At 42.9% G+C, this 16,361-nt stretch overlaps 1 protein-coding gene across 1 annotated transcript; it reads right to left on the minus strand.

The window, feature by feature from the left end:
- Window positions 1-319: 319 nt before the first annotated feature.
- FAM210B (family with sequence similarity 210 member B) lies at window positions 320-5,598 on the minus strand. The gene is made up of 3 exons (XM_075721058.1): window positions 5,416-5,598; window positions 2,013-2,185; window positions 320-537 (listed from the first exon to the last, which is right to left on the minus strand). The coding sequence occupies exons 1-3, from the start codon at window positions 5,596-5,598 to the stop codon at window positions 321-323; spliced, it is 573 nt and encodes a 190-aa protein (XP_075577173.1). The 3' UTR covers window position 320.
- Between the last annotated feature and the right edge of the window lie 10,763 nt (window positions 5,599-16,361).

Here is a 16,361-nt window from a genome sequence, read left to right on the forward strand (position 1 = left end):
TAAGGCCCAAAAAGCTAGATTATAAAGACCCAGAACTGTGTGTTCTAAAGGGACTGCTCATTGTCAAGCATTTATATTACCACTTGCAGTAGAAACCAGATACCATTTTAACAGATTTTTCTAAAGAAGAGGTGGCAAAAGGGAAAGAAGGACAGCACTTTTCAGAGTGTAGTATTTACCTGAAAGAACAAGTAAGAAATGCAAGAGGAGGTCAGCATTAGCAGGAATCAAAGTAAATCTCTTTAAAGCAATTTAGCAATCTGAAAAGCTACATGGATATACAGCATTTAAAAAACAGAGTAAAAACCAGTAAGAAATCATCATGGATTTGGGGCAGGAGGTTTGAAGAAACCAATCTTCCGGCAGTATCGGACAATAAATGGCACAGAAACTACAGTAATGGTGATTCGTACTGGAGCAAACAATTTGTGAATAGCATATGCCAACACAAATGTGCTTGTACCAGCAGCCACTTTAGATTCCAATGATGATTCACTGAAACCAAGTTTGAGGAGAACTGCAGTCATATCCACACCACTGGGGAAAAAGAAAACAAGATTTTTTAATTTATTTTAAGTTGCACGCTAAAGAATATAAAGTAAAAGTGCTATTTTTTCAGGGAATTTAACATGGCATACCTCCAGCTCTGGAATTTATGTTTAAATCTAGATGTTGTTAAATAATAAAAACAATGCATTATTTCAGCAGTAACAGCTCAAGTTACTTCTGTAGCAACAACACATGCAATATTTTCAGATGCACATTTTTTTTTCTTAAATTGACAGGATCCCTGTGAAGTCAAGTATGTTCTTAGTTTTACAACTGTATAGCTGCAGCATGTGCATGGAGAATACTCAGCCCCATGCTCAACCTTCTGATAAAATAATCTATTTCTCTACTTTTGAATTTTAAAAACATTAGAAATTTATGAATTTGTGTTGGAAATTAGTCTTCCCAAAATTTACAATAAAGTCTATTCTGTGTCTTGATGAAATTTATCACATAAATATAAATCAACCCAAACCAAATAAAGTACCCGTTGTTAGGCGTAGAGTGTTCTAACAGGAGTACAAAGCTGTTAAAATGACAAGTATCTTACCTAAAATCTAGCAAGTGAAGGAAGCATTATGATCTCAAATAAGCGTTATCCGCCAAATCCATTAATATTTTAATTCGCTATAGACATAGCAGCTTTCACCAAGGTTCCCATGTTTGGAGTAATTTTCCAAAAGCAGTTGTTACTGTAACTTTTCCCCCTTCACTTGCCAGGGCAGTATCTTGTAACTGGTAGGTAAATCACACCTGAAGGAAAAATTTTCATTGTCCCCCTGTGCCACGACGTAGTAAATGAGAAAAATGAGGCATTCGCATATTCCCGCTGAAGTCAAGCGTAAGCAGCAGGGAATGTTTTGAGAAACAATGTGTTTCCCTACTTCTTTAGTTGAAATACCTCATATTCAACAGACATATCAGTAACTGATGCATTCCCACCAGAAGCCACATACACAATTTCCCACCTGACTCCTATACAGTTATCCAGTATTTTCTTTTTTAATCTAGTCCCATTTTAGCAGCTGTTGCCTTCTGCAGTTTCAACAGCAGAAACTGAGTTCAACACCCAGAAAAATAAATTTATCTCTAAGCTCCAGTACTTTTGTATAGCTCTATCTGTACAGACCATGCTACTGTTTGAGAACAAAAGATATCTCTACAGAACAAAAACAAATTCTTTCATCTGCCTAGTTACTCTGATGCAGTCTCTGCTGTTTTCACCTGCCCACCATGGACTGTGAGCCTATGCAAAAGTGACCATGTACATCTATCTTCTCTCATGCCTGTTGGGAGATTAGATCCATTTATGGGTCCATCTATACTTCAAATTCAGAAGATTACTGTGTATAGATGGAACAGGCATAGAGTACATATCTCCTTCCAGAAATAAGCACAATGGTAAGATATTTTTCTTGGCTAAACCATTACCTAGAGGCTACAGACAACTGTACAAACCTCACCTTGACACAGCCAGGTAGAAGATTCCTAGAGATACTAATGAAATTCCAATATGGAATGAAACCCCTACAGCACCATATTCTTTAAAAACTTGTTTCAGTTGCTGGGATTTGTTGAGTTTCTTGTTTTCACCACTGGGATCCGTGGCTGCCTTTTGGGGGGATACACCTGCATCCTAAAAAGAAAACAATTAAAAGTGTTTATTAGCATTAAGCACAATATCATATTCTAGTCAGCTGAACCAATCTGAAATAATGAAAGAAGTGACTTGCATACAGTGCTGTTCAGAACGCTTTGGGAAAAACAGTAACACATTTTTGCTTTTTCACATCAGGATAGCAGGTGCCTGTGGCAGAGCCCATGCAAGCTCCCTTTTCCCAACTATTCATATCAAAAGCATGCACTGAGCTTGGTGCAAGCTCTTACACAATTTCAGAATTCAAAAGAGTTATTAAAGTCTCAGTCTTCCATTTGATCCAAATGTGTGCTAAGGCACACCCACACAGTTGCTTGAGAGGTAAGACTGAGGTGCCAAAGAGATCTTTGCTTACACCCACTGCTCATCTCTATACAGTGAGTTCTTGTAACATCGCTTTTTGTTCAAGGGCTAAGCAGCTGACGGCACTGGAAGCCTGCATGATACCAGACTGATGCTGGCTTACTAACAACTTACTGATAGGAGAGCTCCAACATTTAAGTTCCTATAAATCACCCTCTGTAGATCAGCTGAGAAAAGGAAGAACTGGAAAACTGCTACTGTTGACAGCAACAAGCAATACAGCTGCCATGGTGTAGACAATAGCTACACAGACATGCCAGTGTCAGTGTAAATAGCCTAACTTCACTGAAAAGGTCTGTCATAGTAAAATTTATTGACAGCTTTTTATCTGGGTAAATTTAAAGTGCAGAACTTCATACTAAAAAAACCACCCCAAAGCAATCTGATAGTGCAATGCAGGCAAACAAGGGCGTATATGCTGCTAGTAATGATAGCCCTTGGATACCTCCTCATATTTGCCATAGAAGAAATACTAACTGGAGAAAGAAAACATTTCCACAAACACTTCAGGATTTTTCTCTAATTAGTGAGCAGTTGTCAGGAAGGATCAGAAGAGTCCTTTCTTTTCAGCTGAATTCAGCAGCAGTCGTGACACTATGACAGCCAGACTAAAGGCCACTGCTGCCCACAGGACAGGTACAGTTGCTGAGTGCCTGGCACCACTTTGTCCTACTGTAGATTGGTTTCAAGGCACACAAATTAGAAGAAAAATACTTCTGATTAATCCTTGGACTTGGCGAGACTGTAAATTAGGATACAAGACAGGGTCCTCTTACAACACTCATGGTAGGATGAACTCGCTTTAATCAGTGATTTTAACCACCACACCACTGCCCCCAAACCCCCTATGTTTGCTGCTGTTTTTCTCTTTTTAATCATAATTTGTGTTACTTCATATTTCATTCTGAAAGGAAATCACACTGATCCATAAACATGTATTTAGGAAATTGTGTAGCTCAACTTATTCTGATTCTCGTATTTTTAAAATTTTCAGACATATTGGATAATGTTAGATTTTTTTTTTGGGCTCATGATCCAAAGCAGTATTTGAATAGAAATTGAAACTTGACTAAGAAAGAAAAATGTCCAGTAGAAAAAGAAATCTTTTACTGCGTAAACTATGCAGTTTTAATACTAGAGGGTAAATGAGGAAAAAATGTTCATATATATATATTTTGAAGCCAGCTTGTTAAGCAAAAGAATGGATTCATAGTTAATCCAATTACTTTCAGCCACTGGAATTAGTTAGATTCCACACGTGGCTGCACTACATGGCTGCTACTTCACCATGTTTCAGAACTCATTCTCTTAATTTCATTATAGGAAAAGGGGTGGGGGTGGGGTGGGTGGGTGGAGAGAAGGGAAGAATGCTGTTTTAACTCCCAGTCTGTAAAATTTAAATACTGAGTTACTGAATGGAACTAGCTGAATAAACTGAACAAAATAGTCTCATAATACCTTCTGCCAAAAGCTGTCCTAACAATTCAATCAACATCACATGCTCAGTCAAGAATACTCATTTATTCAACAGTGTGATTTTCTTAAAAGCCAAGCATGGTTTGAATGGTATTTTAAGATTTAATAGTGTATAGTGAATTTTTCATACAAACAAAGATGATCATTGTCTATTTAAGGAGCCAAACATGAAGATTTTCTTCAGATAGCTGCCACAAAAACAGGAGCTGACAATCTCCAGAGATATGTAAGCCTCAGAGGAACTCTGGGTCTCACAGCTACGCTCCAAGATGGATCATCAGGACTGAAAAATAGCTTGTTCTCATCATCCAAGTACATTTCAATTCAGTCATGCTCTCAGACTCACATACCAGGTAATTTCTGAATGGTATCGAAACAAAATGTTAAAAAAGTATGTCTTCAACAGATATTATTTGCGCTATCCAGTGCAATCATGTCCTGAATAACATACAACTTAGGAAAGCAAGCTACCTATTATCCACATAATTCTGCTAGAAAGCCAATTTTATTCCCATCATTTAGACAAAGATTCAGTTTCTGGATGAACTCGGGCATGAAAACAAATCTGAAACATCAGGTTATTCTTTGTAGTGAGGATACAGAATTTAACCTGAAAGTTGAGCTGTAGAAATTAAACTGTGAATGAGGCTTTGTATGGAAAGCTCACATTCACAATCTTGGCGCAAGCAGGTCCCGGTCTCCTACAGAAACCCCGCATAAACGTGATTTAATAATTTACTGCAGTGCAAAACCCAGTTACGTGTAAGGCCTTCATTTGCTTTTCTCCCTGAGTCAATTCAGACTTAAAACCAAAACAATGAATGGTACAAATTCATACAAATTTTTCCTTCCCACCTCCAGAAAACGAAGCGAATGCTGGAAGCCCGGTGAGGCACACGTTTGTGTTTTCTCTCTCGGGCAGCAGCAAGGCGCGGGCCCTCTCCGCAGCCCCGGGGCCAGCGTGCCAGCTGCTGCCGTCTTCAGGGGCTAAACCCCCCGGCGCTTTTAGAAAACCCCTTCACCACCGCCACCAGGAACAGCCGGGGTACTAAACCCCCCTTTTTTCATTTTTCATGACTCACCTGAAGCGCTCAAACTCTGCAGCCCACTGGGAAAACACCCTCCCCACACACACCACCCCCCCCACCGCTGAGGCGGCGCAGGCCAGCTGAACCCCTAATCTTGAAAACACCCGCAAAAGCTGGAAAACGCTTCCAGGCCAGGACAACTTGTGCTTTGATCGGCGCTACGACCCGCTCCCCACCACGGCATCTCCCCCCAGAGGCGGGCCCTCAGCCCGCGCTGCCCCTCACGCAGCGCGGTGCCTCACGGGGGGGGGGGGGGGGGGCCTCCCACCCCCCCGCCATTACCTTGGCGGAGGTGCCGGCGGCGGATCGCAGCGTTACGAGGGGCAGCGGCGGGCTGAGCCCAGGCGGGGCCAGGCGGGGAGCGCAGCCCAAGGCGCGGGGGCCGGCGGGGAGGGGGTGGCGGGGCGGGGGGCTGCGCGGAACCGCCGGCGGCCGCAGCGGGCCCAGGCGCACCAGGCGGTACATAGCGGCGGCGCAGCCCCAACTCTGAGCGCCGAGCGGGGCGGGCGGGCGGCCAGACCTGACAAGCCGAACACCAGCCCCGCCCGCCGCCGGCCGCCCTCCGCCTTAAAGGGGCAGCGTCCTTTGGGACGCTGCCCCTTTAAGGCGGAGGGCGGCCGGCGGCGGGCGGGCTGGCCGGCGGCCATTTGAGGGAGGGCGGCTCCAGAGAAGGGGAGCCAGCGCTGCGCGCTTTTCCTCTGAGGGAAAAAAAGTCTCTAAGAGCCCTGCCTTGCCATTTGGGACGGTGTAAACCAGGCCCCTGCCTTGGCTTGGCTGGCTAAACGCCCTCCAGCCCCTTTCTGGAGGGGGCTGTAGGAGAGTGACCGCAGCGGTTTTTCGGGGTGGCCTTCCAGGTAGCTCGCCAAGCGTGGAGAATTGCTTTTTTCAGTCCCCTCGGTGGTAAGGAAGGCTGAAAGGAGGGTGTAGCGAGGTGGGTGTTGGGCTCTTCTCTCACGTAGTTAGCGATAGGACGAGAGGAAATGGGCTCAAGCTGTGCCAGGGGAGGTTTAGATTGGATATCAGGAAAAATTTCTTCACGGAAAGAGTGGTTAAGCATTGGAACAGGCTGCCCAGAGAGGTGGTGGAGTCACCATCCCTGGAAGTGTTCAAAAAACGGGTAGACGTGGCACTTTGGGACATGGTTTAGTGGGCATGGTAGTGTTGGGTTGATGGTTGGACTGGTGATCTTAGAGATCCTTTCCAACCTTAATGATTCCTAGTTTTTACTTTCATTAAAAATAATCCAGCCACCAAGCCAGGAAACATGAAATTGCTGCTCTTCCCTTAATTGGTTTAGTGGTGGACTTGGTAGTGTAGGTTAATGGTTGGACTGGATGATCTTAAAGGTCTTTGCCAACCCAAATGATTCTATGATTCTACGATTTAGGCCTGTAAGTATGGAGAGGAGCTAACGCCTGTTGCTTTTCAGAGTTCTCCCAAAGTCTGCGTGTGCATTAAAGTGGAGAGGTGGTTAAAGTGTTGTTGTTGCTGCAGTTCTGGTGCACGGGCTCACAGTGCAGGCAGTATATTTAATTACTGACTTTATCTTGAAGAGCTCTAGTAATTTGCCAAGGCTTCATGGTACAGGGCAGAGTGCAAATGCAGAGCTTTTCTAGTCCCAAAGGGTTCATGGCATCCCTGAGACCAGAAGAAGCCTTCTAACAAACACCGAGAAGGTTTTGCATTTATAGCCTTGTTTCTATATTAAAACCACAACAGGAAAAGTAGGAAATAAAAATACCATCAAAGTATAACGTCACTGTAGGAGAGTTGCAGATACTGGAGGGGAGGGGTGGGGGAATATTCCTGGCAGGTGAATCCCAGTGCCCTGGGAAGCTCTATTTCAACCATTAGGGCTTTGATCAATGGGAAGGATCTGTCCACATAGGGTAATTTTCAGGATCAATGCATGACCGTGGTGATTTCTAGACCTTTTGTGTTTCAGCCATTCAATGTTAGTGCTACTGAACGGGGTTTAATAACTGCAAGTTGACCGCTGCCCCGCAGAATGTCAAGGCTTTTCATAACTGCTGTCGCTGCAGCTTTCTGAAATGGTGGCTCCTTGCCATCGCAGCTCACTGCGGGGGGAGGGTGAATATTGCCTAACTATATTAATGTACTGAAACGATGCATCTGAATGCTAAGCTCTGGCAATGTAATACTTCTCTTTTCCTAATTACTAAGCCCTTCCTCTTCAAGCACATTGTTGTTTTTACAGTGATGTAAGCATACAGGACTGAGTACAATAGGAGAACTGTGTCACATAAATAGGAGGTTTTCCCTCTGGAAAGCTTGCAGTTTAGGAGCACAAGCTGGAACTGCACAGGACAACACTGAATGGCACAATGCTGAAACGGCATGGTGGGTGGCTCCCACTAAGTGCAATGCACCACAGAACAGATGGGTTTCAAGGAGTATCTTGGAGGAAGAGAGAGAGAGCGAGCTTTGCATGCATTAAAATAAAGTCTGTTCTGGGCATAACAAACAGCACTGTCAGTTCTAAGGTTTTACACTTCCTTTAGTTCTTGCTTCGTAAATCTAGTCTGTCTCTGAATGCTTCATAGAAGAATAGTTTCTTGGAACACAATTTCATATATTTATGATGTTCATGTATTTATTATATTTATTACTGTTCCAAAGCAACCTGATAATGCGTTGCCTGTGACTATTTATACGGCAGCACCGCCTGAGTAGACAGATGATGTTAACATGGCAGTGCTCTAATCATAGCACACTACGATTTTGTCATTTTTTTCCTGAGTTATAAAAAATCCCAGGACTCACTCTGTAAAGGGATGTCAGTTAAGTTCTACCGGCATGGAGCACCACTGGGCTCTGCATGTATACACTGGATACTTCCCTGCGTTTGTCTGGCAGACCCATTAGAGCCGTTGCACGGTAGAGAACACAGAGCTGCTCTCTTGTGGCATATGTGTTATGCTGCTGCTGGACGTCTAGAAATCCTAGGCAAGTGCAGAAAAGAGCAGGAGGTCAGTTAATGAGGCATAAAAGCATTAGGGTCGGCAGTTTTATATGTAGTGCTGTCTGCTGTCTCCAAAATCTCAGTGGGAGATTTTGCTTAGAAGCAGGAAGGAACAATACCATAAACATCAAATGATGTATGCTCATTGAAATACAAGCAAACACCCGGGCTTAAGATACCCTAATGTGAAGATAGTTTACAAGACATTAGCTCCATCCTGCTCACTGTAACTAAGACAAAGGGGAGAAGGTGCAACTTGTCAAAGACAGTTCAAGAAAATGCTTCCTCACAGACACACATTTGCGTTATCCTGGGTGTGCAGGTCCCTCTGTAATATATGCAACAACATTTACTCTTTGTATGTCACTACATTTACCTCTCTTTGCCTGCAGTAGTAGGACTTGGGGCTATCTTGCATTTGCAGGTTCCATCAAGTTGTTATTTACTGCCCAAAATCTTCAGGCATTGCCAGGACACCTAGAATCTTACCTATAAACCTGGAAGTACAAGTAATCCTGATGGTGCAGCTGAAAGGCAACTTGACAAGTAAGAAGTTAAAGAAAAGGCTGATAAGCCTGAGAATTCACTTGCAATTTGTGTGGCTGTTGGGAGAACAAGACTTTAGGCCTAATAAAGGACTGCTTTGAACTTGTATTTCCTAGCTGTTAACACGCTAGATCCTGTGGGAGGATGTGACCTTGTATCCAGCAGAGTGGGTGCAATAGCACTGGAATGTGAAGGAGAGATTCACTTTTTGGTTACTGAATTTCTCTATTATATTCATACAGTGCATTTATCTTCCATGTACATAGAGGTGACTGCTATTGTTAGTGAGCAGGACTGACTAGCAATTTTCATTTTTCTAAAATTAACTCAAATTGTCCTATTGCTCTTTGAAATTACAATTTTTTCGATATGACAACTTTTCAAGTAGTACCTTAATAATTTATCTTATATACATGTACTTCTTTCTCTGTCATTCATTTTCTCACAAGCACTCATGTATCAAAATGTTTTGGTATCTATACTAAATATAAACTGAAAAAATGCATGCTACAAAATGCTAAAATATTTACAGATCTCCAAAGTGTGTTCAGCAGTCCTGAAACAAGACCATGATGTGTCGAGATGTGAACCCCAAATCCAGATGGCTTAGGGATCTCTTATTTAAAAATAGACTTAGATTGACGATGCACTTGATCTGCTGCATGTGTCCTGTTTGAACCACTGCTTCATCTCTCAGCCTGTTGCTATGTAGATTTACTGTTATTTTCCTTTTGTAATTTTCCAACAGCCAGATAGTGCTTTTCTGGTTTTGTGTTATTCATGTTATTATTGCATTGTTACTGCTTATCGTCAGTAAGAGTGAAGCTGGGAATTAAGATGAGAGATTGCCAAAGATGCAGTAAATAAAATGTCGCCAGAAGATGCATTTGGATTCCTGTGAGGCAGAGACTTTTCCATAATGACTGTTCTCCTATAATTTGTCAGAAATGTTTGTCATACTTTTATCAGAACATTTATAATGAAGTAGCATAGGGGATACCCTTTATCAAGATATCTGTTATAAACCCCTTACATAACACTTTCCCTTCCACAATTTGACTTTTTAAAGTCAAAATCTCTCTTGTTTTTTTAGCACTGTAGGAACAGTGACAGAACTGACGTATGCTGTAACATGCAATTTCTGTAACTAGAAATCCATGTTGCAGAATTGTTCGATCTGTGGTTTGCCAAGGGTGCAAGCTAAGTACTGCCATTGATGCTGGCGGGACCCTGCAATGAGCTAGTTCAGGAATTAAGTTCATTTGTAAGGATAAATGCGATTAGTAATTCAGTAACAGCTTACTTTTAATAATGTCTTAGTCAAACTACAATGATGTTTTGATGATGGAGAAATCTTAGAAGTCTTCTAAGTTTTATAAATTCCGTGAGAGGAAATTCATTACACGTTTTTCAAATCATTTAATCTACAAATAATTTGGGGATCGTGAATGTGATAGTTCCAAAATGTAATGCCTTCTAATGGACAAGTAGGAATTGGTTCCTGTATGAGAGTGGGAGGCAATTGCTTATGCGTGATGGAAGCTGTATCATTTAGTATTATTACAAATGTAGTAATGCCATGTACATAAATATAATGAAAGAAGTTGGGAACTGATCATGAACCTCATTCAGAAAAGAAGCTAAGGTAAAATTTTTTATATTATAGTAAATTAAGGGCATGGCATATGAACTAGTTTTAAGTGGCCTAGTTCTTTAGTACATTGGCTTTTTCACATCATGTTCCAAGGGTGCTTAAATTATGAAGATTAGATAATGTGGGTAGTTGGTAAGATGAACATGAAGTAAAATGATATCAGGAAAGGAGTATCAGGAAATTTTATTTCCTTGAAATTAAAATTTGTATCTGCACAAACTATAATACAGTGCCCATTTATTATTTGAGGAATCCATATGCAGTTTATAAACATATTTAGAAGGAAATGTCTGTGTCATGAATGCTTGAGTATGTACAGTTAGCTTTCAGGGACATCTTCCTTCTCAAGCAAAACCAGTGGAGAATCATTAAAACTTAGTATCTTCTGTTCAGTGGGAGACCACTGCACTGCTAGGATACCTAAATCGAAAGGAAGCCAGCCCAGGTATTTTTGTCTGTGAGAGGAATTTAGGGTGAGAAGTTTCCCCCATGTCCAATTGAGTCAACACCAGCCAGCTCCAAGACGGACCCGCTGCTGGCCAAGGCCAAGCCCATCAGCGATGGCGGCAGCGCCTCTGGGATAATGTATTTAAGAAGAGGGGAAAAAAAAACCCTGTGCAACTGCAGCCAGAGGAGCGAGAATATGCGAGAGGAACGGCCCTGCAGCCCCCAAGGTCAGTGCAGGAGGAGGGCAGGAGGGGCTCCAGGCGTGGAGCGGAGATTCCCCTGCACCCCTGGTGCAGCCCATGGCGAGGCAGCTGTGCCCCTGCACCCATGGAGGCCCCCGGGGAGCAGAGATCCCCCTGCACCCGGGGAGGAGCCCACGCCGGAGCAGGGGATGTGCCCCAAGGAGGCTGGGACCCCGGGGGAAGCCCACGCCGGAGCAGGCTCCTGGCAGGAGCTGTGGCCCCGTGGGGAGAGGAGCCCAGGCTGGAGCAGGTTTGCTGGCAGGAATTGGGACCCCGCGGGGGACCCAGGCTGGAGCAGGCTGCTCCTGAGGGGCTGCACCCTTGGAGGGGACCCACGCGGGAGCAGTTGGTGAAGAGCTGCACCCGTGGGAAGGAGCCATGCGGGAGCAGTTCATGGAGGGCTGTCTGCCGTGGGAGGGACCCCACGCTGGAGCAGGGGAGGAGTGTGAGGAGCCCTCCCCTGAGGAGGAAGGAGCGGCAGAGATGATGTGCGATGAACTGACCGCAACCCCCATTCCCCGTCCCCCTGCGCTGCTCGGGGGGAGGAGGGAGAGAAAATTGGGGGTGCAGTTGAACCCAGGAAGAAGGGAGGGGTGGGGGGAAGGTGTTTTTAAGATTTGGTTTTATTTCTCATTACCTTACTCTGATTTGATTGGTAATAAATTAAACTAATTTCCCCAAGTTGAGTCTTTTGCCTGTGACAGTGATTGCCGAGTGATCTCTCCATGCCCTTTTCTTGACCCGTGAGCCTTTTGTTGTATTTTCTCTCCCCATCCAGCTGAGGAGGGGAGCAATGGAGCGGCTTTGGTGGGCACCTGGCATCCATCCAGGGTCAGCCCACCACATGGCCTTTTTGCCCTGTCTCTGCACTGAGGACACACACGGCTTCATACAAGTCACTGGCTGCTCTCACCTGTCAGTAACTATTAACCTGGGTTACATTTGAAGCAACAATAATTGCTGTACCCACTGCTAGTTCCTTGAGACACTTTACCACGTACCCATTTGCAGTTTGGAAGACAGGCTTTAACATTTAACTCAAGTCACCTTTTTTGGTATCCAGCAAAGTTTCCATTCCTTCTGTCTGTGAAGAAGTTACCATCATCTACCCTTAGACTGATATTTATTTTACAGTGAAGTGCAAACAGTTCATTCAGGTACCTGGGGTTTGGCATTTGGATAAGATTTCAGCTGGCTATTTAATTTATCATTCAGTGCAACCCATTCTGAGGAGAGGTGTCTGCTTTAGACCCGTACCTCTGGAAAAGAGCTATCAAACCTTTAAAATGGATGGAGTCAGGTAGTCCAGTGAAAGTGCGGTGTCTTGTGCTGATGAATGTAACACAGAGGGATGCAAAATTATGCTTTTCAGTGAATTCTTTTTAATGTCTGCTGCTATTAAAATGGGTAAAGTGGTATTTTGTGAAGTGAAAAATTGTGGGGCCGAATTTGGAAGCTGAATGTTTAAACTGTTTTGCCTCGTCAAGCTGTTTTACACCTCTTCTGATTTCCACGGACTTTCAAATCTGCACAGACTCCTTTAGATTTATTTTTTGATTTGTCTCACTACTGTACTGATCATAATTTAGCTTCATGCGAACTTAGGAAAAATTAGGCAAGAGACGTGTTTTGTGTTTGTTTTTCTCAATGTTCAGCAATTTCAAATTGTTTTCACAAATAAAAAAGCCAGTTGTCCTCTTCCCCTTCAGGCTTAAAAGCTATGTAAATAGTTGATAACATACTGTTGTAGCGGCCCACGACTCAGATTCTCAAGTGCAGATTTTCCTGCCCTTTGCTCCTTACCAATATTGCTATAAAGCAAATTGTCAGCCTATTTAGACGAAACAAGTAACAGTCAAGGCCAGATTCCCTCTTTTCTACCTCTCACTGCGTAATGCCATAATGGGATTCTGGCCAAACAGCTCAGTGCAAGGCAGTATTCAATCTGCGGTGTACTCAGAAAAGGCTGATGTGAATTACTAAACACAGTCATTAGCCCCTATTTGTATGAGGTTACTGGAAATTGTTCCCACATCTTTCAGGTGGTTGCGCTGCTGCTCTGGGACGCAGCCTTTCAAAGCGAGTGACGCACCCGATCTGTGCTCTTAATACATGCAAGTGAGTTTACTTTGCAGCTTTTCAATATACACCTTTAGTTTGCCGAAGAGGTTTTGATGTGACTGATCATAAGGAAAAAAAACCTTCTGTGAACTTCCTTAAAAGCATGGTGAAAGAGGCCAAGCTGGTCCTTACTTCCTGCCTGCTCTACTGAGCCAGCACTCCGGAGCAGCGCAACAAGAGAGCCTTTTGCAGAAGGGTAGGTCCCCATGTTTGTACCTGATATCTGTTCTTGCGTCAGAAGAATTGTGTCAATAAGTTTCCTGAGACCAGAAGAGGAGCAGGTGCAAGAGGAGAGTGCCTTCGTTTGGTGTCTTCTGCTCTTTTTTTCAGCCAGAATTTGAGATACACCCAAAATCGTAACTACTTTGAATGACCAAACCTTAAATAATGATACTACTACTTGCAGTGATACGAGCATTAACAGATGTATCTTACAATATGAGCCCATAGCTAGAGAGGGTTGTTGATTACAAACCACAGTCATAAGCAGTCTTATGGTCTGCTGACCTTTCTAGCAATCCCTAACAATGGGGAATATTCTTTTAAAGCATCTAACCTATTGCTTATAAAAGGTTTATGTCATATTTTCAAGTGTCATTTGGTAAAGTAGGACCACTATGAATAGAGTCATTCTGTACAGGGTTGTCAACTTTGAGATCTTACAAAATGAAGAGCCGTTTCTTGGGCTCTGGGCATGTGATCACCCCGTTACTGGTTGTATTACTCATGTCATGTTACTGTACCTGGTTCTGATCTTGCATTATGGTGGTGCCTGTTACGTGATCTCAGCAGGAGAAAAGAAAACAGCCTGTTCTTTGGCTCTGGGCATGTGATCACCCTGCAACTTGTCATGTTCTTCCTGTGCTAGCTGGCACAAGCACCCATCCATCATGAGTCAACAAGTGTGAACACAGATATTCTGTCTATCTGAGTGAAGTCTTTTAACAGGTCTGGCAGCTGTTGCTTGAGAGCAGGAGTTGTAGGAACTTGTTTGGGACCAGAGTCCAATGTATAAAGACTTTCTTTGGCAAATTATCTGCATGAGCAAGAAGGCAGAATGGAGGGATGTTGCTTGTTCACTGATAGATATTCCTCCCCTGCCAAGCACATGCCTTACAAAGTTTAGTCAATGGATGGCACTGCTGAGTTTTCAGTCAGGCGAGTTTTGGGAGCTGGCTTGTGCAGTGCATTGATGACTCATTGTTCAGTTTAAGCCATGTCTGAAAACTTGCTATTGCAAAGTGGTTACTTCAGTAGTAGTCATGCAGCCAGCTCCCCTGGAACAAAGAAGGAGTAGATGTTGTGGGCCATCGAGGAGCTCTATTAGGGAAACACCAGAGTCCCCAGCCAGTCCTCATTTATCACTCCCTAGTTCTCATTAGCAAAGAGGCTTGCTGTGCCTCATCCGGTGTGGGTACAGAAAACAGAGTGGGATTTTTTTCACTGAGAAGACCTACAGCACATTTTACTGATAGGAGCTCAACCTGCTTGGGCTCTGAGGTAACCAGGAGTCATGTAACAGTTCTGTGCTGAGCTAATGAGCTCTGCTGAGAAAAAGCTGTGCTATTTCAGGTCTGACGCCACGCTAATGTGGTTACCTGACTTCTAATAAAACTTGGAGCTGCTGCCAAGTATGAGCATATCTGCTGGGAATACGGACAGATATCGACTAAATTGCTGAATGTTTTTTTACTGCTGCAGAAGGTTCTTTACTTGTTCTTCAGATGTGTATCCAGTTGCCCAAATACACTTTCAAGAACGACTGTAAAAATCTGGTACAGTAGCAAGTCTGAAGGAAGGAGGGCTCGGAAGGTATCCTCAGTACTAGGGAAAGAGGGAGGAAAGGCATTCTGCTGTATTACTTCCCATTATTCAGTATTTCTTATTAATAATAAGATATTCTTCATTATTTGTTATCCTGTGGGATAGTACATGAGAATTCACTTATTATTCATGGATTTAGCAAGTTTATCTGTTTATTATAGACTACTCACTTGAGCTTACTGAGGCAAATTCTTAATTATGCTGTTGTAAACCCAGAGTTTGTAAAATGGGAGAGAAGAACAAGGAGATAATAGCAATGTGAATTTAATTGGGGAATCAGAAAGGAGAGCTGAAAAATTGAAAACGGTAAGGATCTTCGATGTTGTACAAATGTTATTAAGCATTCAAAGAAAAGAAGAAACAGAAAAAAATGAAAGAGGAAGGATAGCAGAAAAGCTGTCTATGAACAGATCCTCTTATTCCAGAAGCCTGGATGAGTTTTAAAAAAATAACCTGATTCCAAAAGCTCCTAAGGAAACTCAACCTGGTAACACTCTTTGTTTAGTGTGAATAGTGTCACAACAGTATCAAACTGACATAAATCAAAGAGTGATCTGTGCCTTAAATACCAGTCTGCCATAACAGCAGACTCAGTCCTATGGAATCCCCAAGTGGTTTCTATAGCACATCATCCCCCAAATACTAGTAAGTCACTTGCCTTCTAAAAATACTTTCAGTATAGTTAAGAAAAATAATAAATTGGTAGACTATTTTGCTTCTAATTGGGGGTCAGACATAGTGAAGCTGTGAAAATCTGAAGGCTTTGCTAATAATCAGAAACAATCAGCATTCTGTGGTGCTATCTGCTTTGTTCTTAGTTGCTTGTGAAGTGTCAGACTTTTAATGGATGCCACATGCACCACAGATAACCAAGAGACGATGGTTTGGGGAAGCTGTTCCACTGCCGAAGTGGAACTGAATTTTGCTGGCCTGAAAATAAGGTATTTCTCATCTTTGGGGTTACAAAACCTAATTTTGCCCAGTATTAGAAAAGCCTTCAGCTGCCTCTGACAGAACTGCAGGCAAAGTAATTGTACCGGACAAAAAGATCTAACAATACAAATTGTCTGCTAAAAACTTCACTAGGTTAAGTAGTACTGTTTTGTACTGACTCATGAAGTAAATAAACATCAGTGTTTATCAATTGCTGGTAATGGTCCATAAGAATTCAGCTTTTTGATGCAGTCTTTGGGATTTGGAGTTGTTCCTGGGTAATGCTTGAACCCACAAATATTAGGCATGTGGTTGTAAGCAGTTTCCATGGGAATAGCATTAAAAGGTATGTAAAGAATGAAAGAAAAATGAACACATCTTTTGTAGATTTTTATGCCAAAATAATTGATCCTAAAAGCTAGCGTGAAGCAGTTCACACACTGACACAATGGTACACAGAGGTGTTTAATTCTGCTTT

The sequence above is a fragment of the Pelecanus crispus genome, chromosome 14, assembly GCF_030463565.1.
Source record: "Pelecanus crispus isolate bPelCri1 chromosome 14, bPelCri1.pri, whole genome shotgun sequence".
Taxonomy (NCBI): Eukaryota; Metazoa; Chordata; class Aves; order Pelecaniformes; family Pelecanidae; genus Pelecanus; species Pelecanus crispus.

Excerpts from the sequence above, each read along its gene's own strand:
- FAM210B (XM_075721058.1), bottom strand. The coding sequence starts at position 5,598 with ATGTACCGCCTGGTGCGCCTGGGCCCGCTGCGGCCGCCGGCGGTTCCG. Across the intron at positions 2,186-5,415 it reads CCGCCGGCACCTCCGCCAAG|GATGCAGGTGTATCCCCCCA; the intron begins GTAATGGCGGGG and ends TTTTCTTTTTAG. Across the intron at positions 538-2,012 it reads TTCTACCTGGCTGTGTCAAG|TGGTGTGGATATGACTGCAG; the intron begins GTGAGGTTTGTA and ends CTTTTTCCCCAG.